This window comes from Balaenoptera acutorostrata, chromosome 10, assembly GCF_949987535.1.
Source record: "Balaenoptera acutorostrata chromosome 10, mBalAcu1.1, whole genome shotgun sequence".
Classification (NCBI taxonomy): Eukaryota; Metazoa; Chordata; class Mammalia; order Artiodactyla; family Balaenopteridae; genus Balaenoptera; species Balaenoptera acutorostrata.
Genome location: NC_080073.1, coordinates 76,820,297 through 76,841,081, shown reverse-complemented (window position 1 = coordinate 76,841,081; position 20,785 = coordinate 76,820,297). Strand labels below are relative to the sequence as shown.

At 43.8% G+C, this 20,785-nt stretch overlaps 1 protein-coding gene across 7 annotated transcripts in view; it reads right to left on the bottom strand.

Annotated features, from left to right (window-relative positions):
- RUNX2 (RUNX family transcription factor 2) overlaps positions 1 to 20,785 on the bottom strand; it is a 314,463-nt gene that overhangs the window by 141,517 nt on the left and 152,161 nt on the right. For 5 of the 7 annotated variants that reach the window (XM_057554384.1, XM_057554385.1, XM_057554386.1 and 2 more), the window contains one exon: positions 15,674 to 15,847. The exons of the other annotated variants lie outside the window; for them this stretch is intronic. In XM_057554384.1, coding sequence (XP_057410367.1) covers positions 15,674 to 15,847 — 174 coding nt within the window. The remainder of the gene's footprint in view (positions 1 to 15,673; positions 15,848 to 20,785) is intronic. 7 annotated transcript variants of the gene reach the window in all.

The following is a 20,785-nucleotide window of genomic DNA, read 5'->3' as shown; positions in this document are numbered from 1 at the left end:
TGGCCTATGTGATGTTGGACAAATTACATAACCTATCTAACTTCAAGGTGCTTAATGTGTATAATGGGAATAAATAAGAAGAGCTCCCTCTTAAAGTTGTTTTAGAGATTAAATGAGGTAATGTAGGAAAGAGCTTAGCACGTGGAAAGAACCCAATAAATGTTCACCACTGTTAAAGCATCTACTTTACTGAGCCTTCATTCTGTATTTCTGTTTCCAGCCCATAACCTCTTATTCTAGCAAAGGGCCATTTTTAGAAAGCTTCCTGTAGTTCTGAAGTCTGCCATTTGGAGACCTTATCTGCACCGGTCGCTTTGATACACTTTGCAATCATTTAACCTGAATCGTGTTCCTTCTTAGCCTTAGCTTCTCCCAGACCAAGAAATCCTAGTCTGTTTAGTGTGTTTTCTAATACTGTATGCTTCAACTTTTTTCAAACTTTTAGTGGGGAAAACAAACAAAAAAAAGGCTATAAAATAGCCATAAAATGTCCAATCACTAAGAAAATGTAATCCTATCATAAATATATGATTACATCATATTTGCTTTGTTGTGGACAATTATTAATGCTTACAATAGAGAAAAGTCACCTTAACCTGATCTCATAAACGATTTCTGAACTCAACTTCCTGAAGAAACCTGAGACTTCTGAGATTCACTCTGAACTTGGATGAGTCAGAGCAGGTGACAGATGTTTTTAGGCACCGCCGGTCAATCCTAAGGTTACTAATAGGGAAGAGTGAGTACAGGGCCTAGCTCTGAGACAAACCTACTAATTAACAAACAAGAAACTGTCTTCATCAACCTCAGGCCCCACAGGGCTAGTAGAACGTATTCCTTTCCTATACCCCATACAGAGTTGTACTGAATGTTTCCTCCTTTTGAGTCTGCAGAAACGTGGAGGGAAGTACCCTGTCCTTCCATTCCAACATAAATAAGAATATCCTTGATTTTTTGGGTCTCAGAGGCTAGAGGTGCCAATCATCGCCTTGATATTACATCCTGGGTGACCTGAGATTACCTATGAGCACCCACAAGTTTTCAGAAAATAACTGAACTCTATTTCACAGATGTTCCCAAAAGACAAGAAAACTGCTGTTGAACTTTAAATAGTTTTAGGGTGCTTTAAAAACGATAATTCATTATTTTCCTATGGCAATCTTCGGAAACAGCATCAATATTATTTTTATTACTATATTCTAGAAATTCAAAGCATTGACAGAAGTTTTTATATAGATATGACAATTTAAAAACAAGACCCTGGGGTGTTGGCTTTTTTATGGGCACATACTCTATTGTGCTTGGGAAACCTGAAATACTAAATAGCACAGGAGCATTTTAATAGGACTCCACCCCTATTTCTCCCCAAACTTCTCTCCTATCACCTAACAAAGGGGAGGGGGGAGTTTAAAGGGAAGTCGTAATCAAGTATGACCTGTAACATAAACTTGAGAGAGAAGATCAGGTCTTCCCTATACGATGGGCTGCTGTGCTCACAGCAGGATGTGACTAATCACAATGACTAAATGGGAGAGAAGAGAAAGAAGCAGAAGACCTAGGGCAGGGCGGAGCTCCTGGAGGCGCTGGGGACAACACCAAGGAGAAAACAGTCCCCAGTCTAACTGGGAACGCATGCTAGGAACCGCCACCAGGCTTCGGAGGTCAGGCTAGCGATTGGACACCTCAGACCTACAGCTGTACACTTCCACAAGAAACGGTAGACCAAATCTAGCTACTAAGAGCTCAGGATAAAGAGGAGCCAGTCACTTGACAAAAAGAATCCCTTCAGCATTTGTTCCAACTGAGGCAATGTCTGTTGGACAAATTTTAAAAAGACACCAGAGAGGCACAAACTATTGGGTGTAAGACAGGCTCAAGGATGTTTTGTACCACGAGGGGAATATAGCCAATATTCTGTAATAACCGGAAATGGAAAGTAACCTTTAAATATTGTACAAAAGCTTAAAAAAATTTATTTTTAATTAAAAAAAGAAAAAAAAAGACACCAGAAGTCCGGGGGCCCACATACACTTTGCACTTTCTCTCCCAACTCACTAAAGTTGAGGGCAAGGTTCTTATTTAGCTATCCCTTTTTCACCTACAAAGTACCAATCGTCATTACTGCCACCTTAACAGGGCTTTGGGGGGGGGGCAGTTTTTACATGCTATTCTGGTGAGTCAACAAACTATCCATTTTTTTTTTAATTAATTAATTTATTTATAACTATCCATTTTTATTGTGACAAACAGCTTCTGTACGCCTACATGGCCGTGCGATGGTCTAAGGGATAGATAATCAACAAAAGACATTTCTTGCCATGCAAAAGCTTATACATGCAGGTGGGGAAAGTAAGACTAACAGACATAAAACAACAAGTAACTTAAAAATGTTCAAAGCATGTACCTGTGTTTTTCAAAAAGCTCCACAGGGCACCAATATCAGTGTGAATTTTATAAGATCTCCTTCTAGGGTAGTGTTCCTTCAGCTTAGGCTACTTGGAGATTGGGCCATCTGCTTTCCATTCTATAGACCCCAAAACATAAAAGTACAGGAGGCAACATTCCCAGGAGATGCTCAAAAATTGATGTTACTTGAGGGGAGAAGTGGTTCACACGTCTCAAGTGGCCTTTGCATCAGGCAAAAAATGGAGACAACCATTTATTTAAACGGTGGATATGAGGAAAGCAAGCCCTCTCCTTTGAGTTGGACCACAGCTTCTGAAGTTCAATAACGGATATGGGGAAAAGGAAGCAGGGCCATGCATTTCCTAAAATGATTTGTAAAGAGTCATGGGCTCTAAGAGTATCCAGGCTTTCAAATGACTGAGAAGCTAAATTTCATGTCTGCTTACTTGAACTCTGAACACTTGGGGTCATAATAAGAGAGGAATGAAGAGACAGATGGTTAGAAAAAAAGGCACCGTAGGAAAAAGAACTGACTCCAGGAGAACAGGTAGAAGTCTCTTAACGAAGAAGTTTGAGTGGGGAGAGCAGAGTGGGCAGAGAGCTTTAGAAAAGCCCAGGGAAAGGTACACGTGGAAACTCAGCGGTTGCTATTAACGAGCCCCCTTTGGTAAACACTCTGGTTAGACACCTGTGGGTGTGAATGAAGGGCTGCTTTCCTAAGAACCGCTCGCAACGGGGCACACCTTGGACACAGTGCTGAACTTCACGCAGAGACGGGAGGAAACAAGTCAACAGGGGCCAAGCCTGAACCAGCGCACAAGCGGCTCCTTCCTGTGGGCGCTGCCGGTGGGCTGCTGTGTAACGTGGCAGGACAGTGGCCGGTGGTTTCTGCCGTGTGCGCCCCAGTGAGCACCTGCTATATCTGGGGGCCCAGTCCATTCAGAGAGCAGCACATTCCCACCCCTTCTCCTCCACCCACTTCCTCCTCCCCAGCACTCAACTCGGGCTGCGCAAACCTCCAATATTTCGTGAGAAAACTGGGGGCCTTAAAATGAACTGCATAGATAGTTCTCCTAGTTGAAGACTGTGCCTCTCCGTTGAAACCAGGGTCAAAGTCAATCATCTCAATGGAGACAGGCAGCTTTACAATTTCCTACCCTAGACTATTTCTGTCATATTACTGTCATTCATAAGACAAATATACTCACATCCTTACCTCCGCGAATTCCCATTTCCAAACATTTACGCTAAATGCTAAATCTTAAATTCTATGTCTTCTCTAATAACCCTGCTACCTAAGACTGGAGTTTTAGAATGAGCTTTCCCACTCACTTCCCGTTCTCCTGACCAAGAGGGAACACCGTCTGAAAACAAACAGGCACTTCCAAGTGCAGGAGGAGCGCTGGATGGGGGGCTCTGGCACTAACTGTGCAGCTGTGCACCAATAATTCACCTTCTCTGAGTATCGCTGTCGTCAGGTGTAAGATGAGAATGGATGGGTTATCTCTAAGATGTTCTCCAGCAATGAAATGCTATGATTCTAACTATTCGGAAAATTGGGCTCCCAACCCTCAGTCCTTTCTGGAGTCGGTAGTTGCAACAGCAAGGACCGAAGCCGCCCTGAGCTGATCTGGGGTGGCTGGGAGAGGAAGCTGATGGGGGCTGACACTCGTGGTGTGTCCCATCACAGAGCGTTGTGGCCCACCTCGGCAGAGAAGGCACCGAGAGCGGAATTTTGACTCCCCTCCTGTCCCCAACCAGGCTGTCTCCAGACGACTAAGGTGGCCACCAGAATCGCTCGGCAGAAGACCAGCCCAGCCGATTCCAGACCTTAAGGCTGAAATCTGAGAAAAAAGCAGCAACCTGTTTGGATAGAACTGGATGCCACGCAGGGTGCACCAGGCATGACGAGTTATGTGTCAGTACAAACAATGGGAGGAGGGGCACTTAGTGAATCCTAGGGGAGCATGGTGGGGAAGAGAATGAGAAATGACAGGTACAGCCTGAGACGTCACAGCCCCTAACAAAATGCCAAAAGAAAAACCAGAAGGAAGTTAAGACAAGGTAATGAGAAGTGCCTTTTTTCAGTACCACCAATTTGGGGCTGAATGGAACTCATCACTGTCTTACAGAAAATGAGGGAATTTTCTTATTTTCTTTTTAGTTAGGGCTTCTCGTTGACAGAGCGGAGTCTGCAGAGTTCTTCCTTATATTAAGGAAAACATGTCTCCCTGGAACTCCACTCACTCCTCATCACTGCTGCCTGGGATTCCCCGTGCACATGACAGTTATTACATTATTTGAAGATAATGCCTTTAAAGCTTACTACATGATAGACAGTACTTTTACATTCTCTTACCCCATTTACCTAGAAAAACCTAATAGAAGAAACAAGAGGCTACACCATACGTCACACCTAACCTGGCCTCAGCCTCGGCACATCCGGGACCTCAATGTAAAGGTTAGCAGAGGGAAGGGAACTAGCTACAAACAGGTAGGACCAGAATTTGAGAAATAACTGGGATGTAGTGCTGGCCAGGGGAAGTGACCTTAGTTCAAATCACAGTATTGAAGTGGATGCAGGAAATTCAAGTTCAAATCAGGCTATTAACATCTAGTGGGTGAGATTATAGCAGTCGGGGTGTTACAGAAGGTCCCCAGACATGGTGAATCCTGTTGTCGGATGGATGATGGTATTGTCCACGGTTCCAAGAACTGGCTCCCACTCCTTCATTCAAAAACTATCTATTGAGTACCTCCTCTGGTACTCTGCTAGGTTCTAGAGATATTAATGGTGAATAAAGAGTCTGCCTGCCCTCATAGAGTTTACAGTTTGGTGGGAGAGGCTGACATTAATCAACTAATCATATAACTGTGATAAGTGCTAGAAAGGAGATGTCCTTGGCATCATAAGAATGTACAGTGGGGGACTCCAGCCAAGCCTGGGGAAGGCTTCTCTAATGATGTGATGGTTAGAGAAGGGCAAGCAGAAGTCCAGTGGATACGTAGGTGGGGTTAAGAGGGCTTTAGGTAAAGCGAACAGCATATATCAAGTTCCTGGGACGGAGGCAGTATAGCTTTTTTGAAGAGTTGAGAAAGCCAGTGTGGTTGGACGACTGACAAAAGGTTCAAGACGGTGTGAGAAGAGACTGGAAAACAGGCAGGGAGGACCCAGGCTATGCAGAACCTGCTGGGCCACACGGAGGTTTTGGTCTTTATCCTAAGTGCAATGGAAGGTCACGGGGGTGTTTTTAAGTATGGGGTGACATCATCAGATTCACATTTTTAAAATCTCCCTCTGACAGCATCATAATAGAAACAGGGCAGAAGTCCAGCCCAGGACACACACAGGGAAGGGTGTGCAGGGAAAACAGCAGCTGAAACAGATGCAAGGGTGGAGTCCAGGAGCTGCACTCAGGGAACCAGGAAGCAGCCTGAGGCACTCAGCTGCCTCTGCACATGGTCCAACCAGGGGGATGAGGTCATGAGATGCCTCAGCTGGATCAGATTGGCTCTGGGTGGGCAAGGGGAGCCCGCGATCAACGGCCTTGGGCCTGCAGCTGTGATCTGGGCAGGCTCCACCTCATACATTCTGGTTCAGGGGTAAAGCCTGGGCATCTGTACGTGTAACAAGCTCCCCAGATGATGCTAATACACACCAAAGTTTGAGAACAATGGGCATCATTTTTACTCATGTTTGTTAGAAAGGAAAATTACCCAACAGTACTCTGAATTAATCTTCCCTATCAGGAAGAATGATCTTCAAACAGAATGAGCAGAACAAACATGCTTAAGAGGAAATTAAGGTCCAAGAGACGTGAGGAGATAAGAGAGAGCAACCTACTGCTTTAAATGAATTCAAGTTCCTGCTCCAAGTTGAATTACGCCCCACAATATTGCAAGAATGTATGGAGACTGGCAGACAAAGGGCTTCTCTTTGACAGAGCAGGGTCTGCAAAGTCCTTCCTTGTATTAAGGAAAACGTGTCTCCCTGGAACTCCACTCACTCCTCATTGTAGCTTCGCCGCCTGGGATTCCTCGTCCACATGGCAGTTATTATTTGAAGATAATGACTTTAAAGTTTACTACATGATAGACAGTACTTTTACATTCTCTTTCCCCATTTACCTTTCCTGAGAATGGCATTGCCATGGGTAAAAATTTAAACTGCAACTAGTTTTTTGGAGCCATTGCTTGCAGACCACTAAAAACACTTGAGTCCTTTTCGAAAGCCTGTGTATAATCAACACTTCACACTTGATGCCCAAAGTGACAATCAGAAAGCAGAATGGGTTCACTAAAAACTTGTTTCCTAGGATTACGAGAGCAATAGGTTAAAAGAAAGCTCCTCTGTCTGTTGTGCATCTTGACCTCAGCAAGATACACACCTTACCTCTAAAGGGATATACAGGTAGTTAAAAGGCCCACCAGAAAGTGGTTGTTGATACGGGTCACGGTCAGCTTCGAGAGAGGAACACCGTGGCATATTCAAGGGCATGATAATCCTAGTTACGTCCTGCATCTTCAGCAAAGTCTTTAAGAATGAAAAGCAACCTTCCTAAGCTTCAAGATGAGACAAAATTGGGAGAAACAGTCAACATACTGGATGAGGAGCCAGAACTATAAAATAACCCTACAAGATGGAAGGAGGAGGTGAAAGTGACACAATGAAATCGACAAAGAACAAGAGTACAGTGCTGCATTTGGTCAACTCCAAGACAGGATGGGGGAAGCCTGCCCTAAGAGCAGAGTTTTTCATGGACTGCAAGCCACAGTGTGATGGGATGACAAAAAGTCAGCACAATCTTGAGATGGATTAACAGAGCACGAGTGGACCCCTACCCCACTGGTCAGTGCTGGAGGGTTGTGTTTTCTCGAGGTAGGGTCAGCCCAGAGCCCTGCAGAAGACAGAACAAGGCATGGGACCTCCATCTTTCACACGAGGAATGGTTAAGGGATGGCCAAGAGCTCCCATCTACCCTCAGCCTTTCCATGGGACACCTACTTCCCACCTGAACTGAAGCTTGGATTTCCCCAGATCCTTCCTCCTAACCTTTCCACTTGGCTGTTGCTCATTCTCCAAGGCCACAAGATGAGCCAACTCCTCTTCAGAAGTTCTTCTGTCTTTACCCTAACCTACCAACCTCCAGAACGTTCTTCCACATTGGTAAGTGGCTCAACATCTTCGTTTCCCTGACTTGCACGGAGTCCTACTGAGTCCTAGAGAAACTGTCATTCCCACTGACCATCAACCACTGCAGAGCCCACTTCTGTTCACAAGCTGCAACCACTTCAGGAGACAATCACTGCTGACTGTCTCTTCCCAGCATCTCTGTCCTTACCTGGGTCCTCAGTGATGCTCAAAGTCATTTTCCTGTCCCCCCACTCACCTTGCTGACAGCCCCAAAGGCGTACTGTTCTTCTAACCCTTTCCCCTACACCCTCCCCACCTAAAACCACCTTGTCAGACTTCACCTTCCCGGGACACTGATTTCTAATTTCAGCCCTGAGAGTTCCAGAATCTCCTGGTGCCTAAGTTTTCTTATTCGCTAAACAGGGTTCACAATACTGACTCTTCTGTGAAATCTGTCCTCTTACTGACTCTTCTGTGAAATCTGTTACAACCAACTGTTTTTAAACAGTTAAAAAGCAAGTCCTTATCAAAATAAACAAAGCCCTGGAAAGAATCTGATGGTCTTAACTGGGAATAGTGCCATACAATTTTATTCCTGGAATACTTCTGCATATATTAAAATGAAAAAAAATGGAATGAAAATACTTTTCAAACTGATAACATCTGTAATATAATGTTGCTGCTATTAATACCACATAGTACAATAAACTCCAGCTCTCTGTTTGAAGGCCTGGGTGCCCATCCACAATTCAACATCAAAATACACCATTAGAGCATCCATTATATCAAACCGCATGCCTGACTCACCCCTCTCCTGGAGTAGCCCTGGAGGTTGAATATTTCATTCAAAGTTAGACTCCTATTCTGATCATTCTTCCCAGAATCCATAGCAAAAGATAAAAAGGGGCAAGAAGGGTCCCTAGGCAACTAGTAAAGACACGCATACATGTGTGTACACATATACATATATGTAAAGCTCAAACTAAATATAAAACTAAAAAGAGAAAGATGATGCTTTGGAAAAGAATGAGAGAACGAAACCCAGATTTCCTCTGGGCAGAGTCCTGAAGTCAGGCTAGAAATGGAACAGTCTTGGGGAAGGACAAGGAAAGGCATCATGAAGGAGATCGATTCTCCTTATCATGATCCGATATTAACTGAGCATCTTGTATTCCAGACAGGAGAACATTATGATGACAAGATTTTGGAACTCAAGAAATTGATTTTTCTTGGAACATTACCTGTCTTGTGTTTTTCTAAAAGCATAGTAAAGTCAGAGCATCTTCAGTTAATAGGGAATTCCAACCGACAGAAGTCCAGAGAACTTTAAGGAGCTCATCTACGAATGATGCCAACAGTTTCAGTGACCACACAGCACATTGACAGCCAGCCCTTCACAGGGTCGTACTGAGCTTTATCCTTCAAAGCCAGCCCAGGCCGGACCTGAACTCCACTCTTCCTTAGTAGGCGGCTGCCAGAGTTGAAGAGATGCGAAATCGTGTTCACACACAGGATCTGTGCTATTTCTTCATAAGAACTGGAACCAGCAACCTCCTCTGAAGAGCTTTCCCGCTCACACGTGTGCGTGGCAGCAGCACATTTTCCTGGCTATTCTGCCCAAAAGATCTCAAAGGAAGAAGGCAGGACAAGACTCTGCAGTAACTTCAGAAATGAAAACACAGCACAACCCGACTGAAAGAACAGGACTTCCAACCACCTGCCTTGAGTGTGGTGATTTCAGTTCCTTAAGACACAAGATGCCTATAGGTGAGTAGGACCACAGTGATCGTAAGGCAGGGGGCCTCATTTGACTCCCACTCCCCACATCCTACAATTCTTCTCACGCTGAAGGCACCCGCAGTCATCCTTCCTGCTCAGTAACAGTCACTGTGCCCCTCGTGGGTTCATCCTCTTCACACTCACAGCCACTGCCACCCACCCTCGCCTGCTTCACCTCCCAACTTGTTTCACCGGAAAGAATCGCAGGGTCACTCGGCACTTGAATAGGACGGTAGTTTGGGACACGGCTGCTCAGTTGTGCTTTCCTATTTCTAAAAGGCTTTGCTAGTAAATGTTTCAGTGCAAGCACAGCGGCCTGAGGGCTAAAACAGCCAAACACATACACAGCTGAAGCCCAGCTGGCCAGGATCCTCTTAATGCTTAAAGGAGCATGTTTGCCAAGGGGACACAGCAGCGGACTGAAGTTGGGCGGAAACGACTTCGCTTCAGGCAAGGTAACTGCTGTTAAGATCACCATCATCCTACATGATGCCTGGCAAGTTGATTTTCAAGATATCCCTAAAAAGGTTACCTTGAATATAGGCTCATATATAACTGTCCTTTAATTAGCAAAAGCAATTATATTGCATTTTAAAGCTTAATTCAGATACTCCTAATGCATCCCTTTTATGAACATTTCGTCTCTGAGGATCCTAAATAATATCTGATGGAGAAAGAAAAAGACATTGGTCCATGAGGACACGTGCCACTTAGACAGTCAGCAACATGGCCGACTCAATGGCCATGAGGCTGGTTGCCCGCTAAGAGTCTGGAACTCACAGTCAACTACAGTAGCTCAAGAGGCCTTTAGCAGCTCATTTCTCGAAGAGTCCATTTCCTCCACCTATAAAATATGTACTTTACAGAATTGTTTTAAGGTTTTAACAAGAACTTTATGTAAAACTAGTTTGTAAATGGTAAAGAGCTGCACAAATGAAAGTCTGAAATGGGAGGAAACTAGGCCAAGAGAGACGTACGCTTCAGCTTCCTGAGGGTGCCTGGTGGTTGAGTGCACAGGACCCTCCAGCTACATAAATCTGGCCTTAATTCCTGTATTTATGACTCACTGGTGTGTAAGTGGGACCTTGAGCAAGTTACTAGCCTCTCGGACCCTCAGTTTTCACAACAACGTTACCCATCTTATAGAACCGTTGTGAGAAATGCCTGCTATACGATACACAGTCAATAAATGGCAGCTAAGAGTAATCCAATCAAATAGGTACTAGAAAAATATTCAGGGTAGGATAATAATGGGTCACACTTCCTGAAGAAGTCAAACACCTGTTCATTCGTTCATCACCAAACCGAAAGTCACCAAGCAGTGGGCACCATAGAAGACAACGGGGACACAGAGGTCAGTAAAACATGGCCCTAGACTTTGAAAGTTCAAACTCTGACGGAGGAGACAGACGTGTACACAAATAATTGTCACCATGTGCAACAGTGGTGTGGGAGCCTTAGACTCAGCTTGGGTGCATTGGAAGAGGCCTGACAGAGGTGCCAGCGTTTGACCTGAGTTCTGAATGCGACCATCCTTAATTCCCTCTGGGGCTAGTGCAGTCACTTCCTAAAGGAAGACCCTGCTCCTACCACTGCCCCCTTATGACCCATGCTTCACACAGCAGCCAAAGGAGTTCTTAAAAGCATGTGAATTAGATAATGTCATTCTCTTGCTTCACATCCTTCAATAGAGCCCCACTGCGGTCTGGACAAAACCCACACTCCTTACCAGGGCCTTGAAGACTCTCCTTAATCGAGCCCCTGGCCGCTCCCCTTTTTCACTCCGCTCTACCTACCCTGACCTTCCTGTCTCCTGCACACACCGCATCACCGCTCCCTGAGAGCCTTTGCCTGAGTTTCCCCTCGGCCAGAAATGCTGTTCCTCAGACATCTTCAAAGCTCTTCAAACTTTCCAATCAAAATTAGCTTCTTCCCTCCCCACACTGCTGTCTCTCCCATTACTCTATTTCATTTCCCCAAAGCTTCTATTATTATCTGAAATTATCTTGCATGTATGCTTATTGATCCAATCGCTGACTATATGTCACTAAAATATGAGCCCCTGGTGAAGAGAAACTGTACTATCTCGTTCTCTTACATTAATGCCTGGCAAAAAATAGGCACTCAATAAATATTTTTTTAGGAATGAATAACAGAATCACAGAATGCCCACCCCCAAGGTTACATGAATTTCCCAATCCGCCAAGGGCCTGAGTCAGCTTTTTTTCCTCTAGATGCGGCTCACCCATCCAGAGAGTACTGAGTTCAAAACAGTGCTTATCTTGAGCAACATCTCCTAACATAGTCTCCCTACTCCACTGCTACCACCATGTTCTGAATCAAAAGAAGTGGACATTTGTGACAAGCTAGGTGTTTCCTAGCACCCAGAGACAGGCAACCGATGTCTGAAAGATGAAAAAAAAAAAAAAAAAAAGAGGTGCAGAGGAAGCAACTTCCTCAGGAAGCCGTGGGGAGGCCCTGGGCCCTCAGGCAGAACGTCAGCCATTAAAGACCTCAACAGAGTGACAGGTCAGACCGGCACTGCAAAGAAGCCAGCCCACCACATGGCCAGGACCTTGAGCCCTAGGAACTGCAAGACACACTAATATGAAACGCTAAAGGTTTAGGACTTCTTCACTTTACAACTCCTAATTTCATTTCACGCTTCTGGGAGTTCGACTTGCCTTTTATGCTGGCATGTGGGAGAACTCATAGTGACTATACAACCATGATCATTGTCTGTAGTTTGGGGGTAAGAGCTTGAGATATCAAGAGAGCCAAGCCGATGGATGAGAGATAAATGGGCCCTTTCCGTTACAAATACCTTTATCCAAAGGATTACATGAACTAAAATGCAGGAGTGGCATATTGCAAAGAAGTTACAAAATCCAGTCTCTTAAGGAGAATTTAAATTTAATCATGTGAAAATGTAGACCCTAAACTGAAATGATACCAAATGGTTTAACCATGTACGTGTTCTACTGAAATGTGATTTCTGCTGTTATTGTTCATCGGAAGGGAACAAAGGCACCCTGGGATGGGAAATCAGAAAGAACGGTCAACACGAACCAGGCATGATAGTCCAACCCTTCTTGCAATGATTTCTTCTTATCTAAACTTTCATTCATTCAACATTTAATGAGACGCTAGCTACCACTGTGCTAGGCACAAAAGAAAACAAATGCCTGGAATAAATCCCTCAGAGAATTTCTAATCTAGAGGGGAGATACACAGAAGCCATAAAATAAGGCTATCTCAACTGAAGCTTAGAGGATGGAGAGGCAGCCTCTAGATGAAGGTTCCAAGACTTTCATGAAGAAGATAACAGTGACCTTGAAGGATGGGTGGATCTTGTCAACAGAAAGAGACCGCCACCATAGATAGAACAGTGTAAGTCAGGGCGTACAGAGGGAAGACGTGTACATTATAGCCTTGGGATAGAATGTGGCTGTGCAAGGGCTGGGAAAGATAACTCTTCACTTAGATTTTAACTCAAGGACAGAACTTTTCTGCTCTCCCCCGTGTTCCCTAAGACCCAATTCTCTACATGTGGTTCACTCTAACTCACACTTATTAAATAAGTAAGAAAATTAATCCAGGGAGAAAAAAATGATCTATTCAATTCACTTTGAAGTTGCTGCTGCTACGGATGTTTCTGTGTTGTCCTAATAATCCAGGTCATTGTAGAACTCCGCACATCCTTGGTTATGGGTAGATACCTGTCTCACTAATGACATGCGGGGGTTTAAAGAAAGGGCATGTGGCCAACAGTGGGTAGGGGCGGCATGAATATGTGTGTAAGTCTGCAAATTTGGAAAGTTCAAGGAAGTTTTAGGGCCCAATACCTTGTGGATGCTTAAAAAAATGAGGAGACTCATCTATGAATCAATTCTACTGATGCCATCATCCCAAAATCCAGAGCTAATAGTCTTGTACTATAATTCCAGAAAGTGATATTTTCATTTTTAAGAAAACATCCAGTGAATATTGAAATACTATTTTTAAATGATCATGATGGAACTGCAGCATGATATTGTAGAAGACCAAACATACTGCCTTAGGAGTCAAGAGACCGAATTCTGCTCTGTCACTAACTTGCTGTAAAACTGCAGACAAGGAGCTTAACCTCCGTGAGCCTCCCGACGGGGAGGAGGCTGATGCCTGGAGGTGAGCAGGGTCGGTGCAGGTGGCCAGGCTTTTGCTCGGCTCACACGCTCACCTGGCAGCAACGTGCCCTGGGCCTCCTCGGAGCCTCCCTCTCTGCACTCGTATGTGGGGTCAGGGGTGCTGCTAAAATGTAGATCCTCTTCACAACGTTTACCTAGCTTTTGGTTAATGATATCTAAGGGGGCCTCTGGATTCTAAAACGTCCTCTGGGTCCTATTTTCTGGTGTCATCTTTAGGTTTGAGGACAAAGCCTTGAGAAAAGCATCTTCTTAAATGAACCTAGCAGCACACAGGTTCCGAAGGCCATTTTAAAGGCTTTAGCCATCAGCAAAATATAATTAGTAAACAGTTAAGGATTAAAATATAGAAATCACACATTTAAAGAACCCAGGGGTTGCCAAATCATAGAACATATATTTTTCTTATATATATCTTATTAGCCATCATAAGTCCCTTACAAATCATATATAAACACTTTTATATATGTATACACATACTTCTACACACATACACACACACACACACACACACACACAGAATCTAAAGATTACTATAAAGACAAAAGGACAGCTATTATGAACCTTAATCAATGATCTAAAATCCATCACTTTAACAAACTACTGTATATAAAATAAATAAGCCATAAGGATGTATTATATAGCATGGCGAATACAGCCAATATTTTATAATAACTATAAACAGAGTATAATCAATAAAAATTTTGAATCACTACGTTGTACATCTGAAACTAATATAATATTGTAAAAACTATATGTCAATAAAAAAATAAAAAATAAAAAAATTAAGTCCATTACTTTAAATGTAGTAGCACGCATAGCGACAAGCTTCAAATTCACAAGTTGGTGTGCATTTCACCCTGGCATTTTCATCGAGGACCCATGTCTAGTGAACACACTAACCTGACTCCTACATTTCAATAACTGGAGATTTATTTAAACCTAACACATGGCTATTCTTCACAGAGTTCTAAGTTTCTTCTCTCATGCAGATATCTGGTTCTCTTCAGTGTTTAGATATTTTATTTTTATAATTCTATATTATTTTAAAAATACATACTCAGGCATATCCATATATTCAGACTAATATACATAGACCCACAGAAACCTAAGTAAATATCCAAAAAGACATAACACCTAATAAGGGCAGGACAGAAGGAGAGGTAGGTCATTTCGTTTATAAACAATTATGCTTATAAACCGTTAAAGACACTCAAAACCTAACGGCTACAGACAGAAACCTAACCATTAGAAAAGATCCAAGTTGAGAGTTTATTGTACATTTTGAGTTATTTTCCTTCCCATCTAGTCGCTCTGCCAACAACAGTAACTAGATGACATGTTGAGTTCCTTGCTGCTCTCAGTACTGTGATCTGCAAATTAAAGACCTATGATGATTAGCACACTCTCTTGTCACCATGGCATAAAAGCAAGCAGACTAGTCCTACAGGAAGATCTGCTTTTGCCCAAGTGGGGCAGGAAAAAAAAAAGGGTTGGGAGTCTTAATGCACCAAAATGTGAATGATTAGTCTGTAATGCGATGCTGATATTCATTTTTAAGAAGAAAGGTAAAGCAAGCAGCACACTGGAATGCATAAAGAGAAACGTCACATGAAGAACGGGAGCTCAATGTGAATCAGAGGGGACTTCTGTCTGCCCGATGGGCCGCTCCTTGGTCTTGCCTTATAACCACCAATTAAGGCTATCTGTTAGCCCAGGGCAGTTTTCCAGCCAACTTAATGAAACAGTTATACATGTAAGAAACATTAGCCCAGATCTGAGACGGTAATGCTAATTTTCTAATAGTGAGGGTGTGATGTTATCCCCTGCGCCACCTGGACACAGTATAGAAACTGACAACAAACATTCTCCCAGACAGCATGGTATTACCGTCCCACCAGCGTGCAGACTGACATCGCCACAGAGGACAGCATCAGTAGAAACCTCCTCCAGAATTTATCCCAAAGTCAGTGAATACTGGTATTTGGTTTTTATTAAAAAGAAAAAAAAAAAAAACAAGAAGGCCAGTGTCTTCAAGTGTTGATTTCTTTCATCATAAGCCATTTCCCAGCTCCAGAAGCTTTGAAGTGAACGCGTCTCATCTGTCAGGCAGCCCCTCACCCCCAGCCTGCCGGAGTCTGCGCAAGTGAGACCTATGAGTCTGTCTTACCTGTAATCTGACTCTGTCCTTGTGGATTAAAAGGACTTGGTGCAGAGTTCAGGGAGGGCCGTGGGTTCTGAGGCGGGACACCTACTCTCATACTGGGATGAGGAATGCGCCCTAAATCACTGAGGCGGTCAGAGAACAAACTAGGTTTAGAGTCATCAAGCTTCTGTCTGTGCCCTGGAAACAGCAAATCATAAAATAAAAGCATATTAATTAGCTGAACAATTGACCATGCTAAATAGATACGTGAACATACATACTAGGGGTTTAAGCCAAGGAATTGTCAATACTGATCTTTATAATGATGCGTCTATATAATGCCTTCCATTTCAAAGGGCTTTGTAATAAGCATCGTCCGGTGGCAAGCATCCCTAGTTCTGTTCTAGGAATGGAGAGCGGAGGGGCCCAGAGGGTGACTCGGGGCCAAGCATCAGCGGTGCGGCCCAGACACCAGAGCCCAAGAGGGACTCTCTGGGCACCCCCCTCGGGCCTCTCGGGGAGGCTGGGAAAGGTGACTGTGTCCTGGGCTGTGTTTGCTCATTTCATGAAGGAGGAAACCTCCCCTGAAACTTCAGAATCTGTGCATGGGACACACAGTGGGCCATACTTGGGGCAGAAACAGAGACAAACACATCTGTTAAAGGGACATTTCCATGATGACCATAAGTGACTTTTTCTTTTTTATGTTACCGCTGTACCTTATGGAGACTCCTTTCTGAAAAATTAAAACTCAAACCGAGAACCCCTTTAAGAGGAAAACAGAAATACAGGCAAGGAAACTCAAATCCTCGAGAGGAATGTGGATATTTTGTGATACGCCAAAGCCTGAAAGCGTACAATAAACTATGTTAAATCAGAGAGAATGCTTTTTTTATTTTAAATCTAGTACTGTGGTTCTGTAAGAGAAACTGAAAAATAACCTTTGGGTTACCACGTGAATGTGAGAATCCACTATTTAAAAAAAAAAAAACCAAAAACCTCACTTTGTCTCTCTTCTTGTTTATTCAAGTGTAAAATCCACAGAAATTCTACATATTAAAGAACTATGTAAGTTGAAGTATAACCAAGGTACTAAGACTTTTTAAAAATCATCCAATCATTCTTAGCAAAGAGCATGGTATTGCCTTGGTGCAGGTATAACTGGAAAACACCTGAATCTTGATGCGACATTAGTTAAGTGTAAATCCGTAGAGTGGGACTGTGGTGAACAAGTACACTAATGCCTACTGCCTAAACAGAAATATATTCCATATTCTGTACCAGTGAAGCCCTGGTATGTTGCCCCAACAGTTTAGTAAAATGTTAAGTAACTGAAGCTGATTCAAAGAAGAGCCACTTAAGATGATGGCTAGAAGAAGAATTTGCAGGAAAAATTAAGGACATTAGGAGTAGTATCTATAACAGAAGAAAACCTTGAAGGAGGATTATTAAGAGCCTTCGAGAATGGGACGGTAGATTCTACAAGTAGCAAGAACACCTGGTCTCCCACTTAGTACAGGACAAGAGGAATATATCAGGACAGGGTTAAGCTGAACATTAGAATTTCCCAACTATAAGCTGTCTTCCTAAGACAAATTCCTTATTTTACTTGCCCCCAAATGTATTTTCCTGTCTCCTTTTTCATTGCCTACCCAGCCCAAAGAAAACAGACAGGAAGCCAAGGCTTGGTAATAGGAGTGTAGCTGTCTCCCCAGCCAAACATGTTCCAACTAAGGCCCATTAACTGAAATGCACCCACCACCCTACTTCCTGCCAGTGTAAGTCTGGGGCATGGGCTACAACTGAGGGGCTAAGATTGGGAGAAAAATGATCAGGAAAAACTAGGGAAACTCATTGCTTACTGATAGTTGTTTTCCCCACCATTTATGACTTTTTATCCAGATTACACATAGATATTCGAAATCTAAAGGACCTTTAGGGATTACCCAAAACAGCTCCCAGACCCCAGGAAGTGAGGTGTTCATAGATGAAGTGACCAAGGCCTGCAGAGATAAGACAACTAGCCCATGGGTCTTAGCTATTGACTAACTCAGCCTGGACCAGGATGCAGCCCGGGTCCTAGTGGACTCAGCCTTCCACACATCATGTGTCACCATCCATGCTGGATCCCAGCTTCTCCCTTCCTCTCCCAGCTGCTACGAAGGACTGAAAATATCCAGCTCGCCAGAGTGAGGCACCTGAGGACTAAGCCCCGGGAGGTGTCAGGCTGGTTTTCAAGGCAGGCAGAAGCAGCAGCAAGGATTCAGTTACAAAGTTAATAGCTCACCCATTACCCTAAACAAACTTCCATCAGTACACCTCGCTGTGTCTTACAAGGTTCACGATTAGAGAATCATACAGTACTTGTCACACTTAGATCCATGGATTCTGTTCCTCATACACATATCAAAAAAAAAAAGGATTGCTGTGGTGTTGATACAGCTGTAAACATTAACAAGAAAGCTTATGGAATTGTCCCTGGAAGTTATTTAATAGGCCATATTTTTGGAATGGCAGATTCCCTGAGGGCTGGGGGTGGGGAGAGCTACACGATCTTGCATGGTTCCTTTATATACTGGGGCTTTATGTGGGCCATGGGTCACAAGAAAATTTAATAAGCTTTGCCTCTGCTTTCTACAGCCCTTTCGTTAGGTTTTCATGGAGACCGTATAAGATGTGAACTCAGTACACAAATGTGCGAGGACACGTTTATTTTCTCTGAGTCCGGTGCTTCGGGGCAGTAATAGGAGGTCGTAGGCAAGAGTAAAGGACTTGGAGGAGCACGGATGTGTGTGAGAAATTTAAGAGCAGGTGAAATTTGAAAAGCCTCCATCACCTTTTGGAAATGATCTTCGAAGGCAAGCTACCGAGTATCTACACACACCCTAGAGTAATTCGGGGAACATCTATCTGCAGCTGCATCTATACAAAAAACATACCCATTTTTCTTCCTAGAATGTCTGCCCCTTCACAGCCACCACCACGACCACAACAAAATTCTTACAGGAGAATGAAGAGCAAAAGCCGAACGGGTTCTTCATCTTTCAACCATGACAAATAACTGCTACCGCTAAACCACATCAGGGTGACACAGGAATGACGGGCTGAAAGAAGAGGTACTTAAATCCTCAGCACCCAAGCCGTCCCTTCGGAAACTGGGGACTCGGAAGACAAGGGGCACACCGACTTAAATCAAGGACAGGGTACTCTGCCACGGTACAGGGAGAACCAAACCTCATCCAAAGGGCCAAAGAGTGGATCTTCCAAGCAGGAGGAAGCTATAAAGAATGGAGAACTGCTGTCTCCATGTTGCACAGTCTTGCATATCTTAGACTATGCAAGAGCTCGGTCCTGGATCTCTTTTTCTAGTTGCACTGCCTGCCTTGATCAGTGGCTCTCCCATCCAAGCTGAATAAAAATATCCTCTACGGGGCTTTGAAAAATATAGGTGTCCATCAGCTCAATTAAATCGGGAGCTCTGGAAGAGGGTCCTGGGAAAAGTTATTCTTTAAAAGCTCACAACATAGTCCAACGTGCAGCTGAGGTAGAGAGCCACAGCCCAGGATGATCCCACAACCCCACTCCCTCAAGGCCACCGACTCACGTCCATGCCTCCCCGATCGCTAGGGTGAGCCCTGACCTCTGTCCTGAGTTCCAGGTTTGTGTGTCCCTCTGCCTACTTGACTTTGACTCTCCCCTGGGATATCTCAAAGGTATCTTAAGTTCAGCATATTTAAGACACAATTCTTGCTTCTTCTCTCCAAGAAACCCCGTTCCTCCCTAAGAGTCCCCCATCTCAGTAAATGGCCCCAGCCACTCAATCCCTGAAGCCAAAAACCTTAACCCTTTCCTTGATTTCCCCTTACATTCAATCCATTAACAGATATTGTCATTTCCATCTTGAAAGTCTATCTCGAATCTGTTCAGTTCCACCAGCACAACCCTCACCCAGGACCCCATCATGTCTCTCTGGGCCTCTGCCATTGTCTCCCTTAGTGTCCCATTCCAGGACTTTTCCATTTTCCTGAAATGCTCTCCCCGGGATTCTTTGTACAGCCCACTCCTTCTCATCCCTTAGACCTCAGGGTGAACACCACCTCCTATGAGAGGTGCCTGCCTACTAGACCCAGAGTAGGTGCCCTCCCCTCAAGCACACACACCCTGTTTATTTCCTTGATGGCTGTAACCACAATCTGTAATTATCTCAGGCATTGATTTGTCTCCCCTGCAAGACTATGAGTCCAACAAGAACAACTGCTCTGGCATGTTTACAGCTGTAATTCTCACAACCCAGTTCAGTCCCTGCCGTACAGTAGGTGCTCAATAAATGTTTATACAATAAATGAATGAATGTTCTCCTCTTTTAGATAAATGTCTTGGTTGAGAGAAATTTTTCTGGCCCAGGATATCATATTATAGCGCTATCTTTCCCAGAAAAACTCTTTCCTTCTTATTTGGCAGTCTTGTGAATCCAGCAGGGAAACCCCTTTTTTAGAGACCAGCCTTTATTGATGTTTCCTAAGAAATTTCCCTGAAGAACATTCATTTAAGTGAAAGCTTGTTTGCTTGCTTGCTTTCTGAAAAAGGCACATTTGCTCTTACTATAATTCTTAAGCATTGCTGCAAGCCATTTAGAATCATAGAGCTGAAAAGGACAAGAGAAATCATTTTGACTCTCAGTTTTAGAGCAGGGTACTTCTTTAATGGAGAGGACTCTGAGTCCCTGAGAGGGGAAGTGACTTGCCCAAAGTCACATAGCTAGTGGCAGGACGAGAACTCAGGTCTTCTGACTGCTGGTCTGGGGCTCTTCTCCCTCCCATTTGGCAACCGGCTTGTTTTAGATTAAAACAGCACATCATCAGTCATTCAGAAAAAATCACAGTCAAAAGTGAATTTCAAGTGGAAAAAGAAGTAGTTTTCAGAACAAATTTCATTCAAAAAGTTCAGTGTGTTTGGCTGAATATGACTTTTGTTGCAACAAATTCAGGGGCACAAGAAGAAAGTGTGATGGAAAAGGTCACAGCATTCACACATCCCTAGAGCAAAGACACATGAGGAACGGTTAAGTCACCAACCAATAGTGTAATGGTCCCATTCTTCCCCACCCAGCTCTTTCAGTCCAAGGGCAAGTCACCC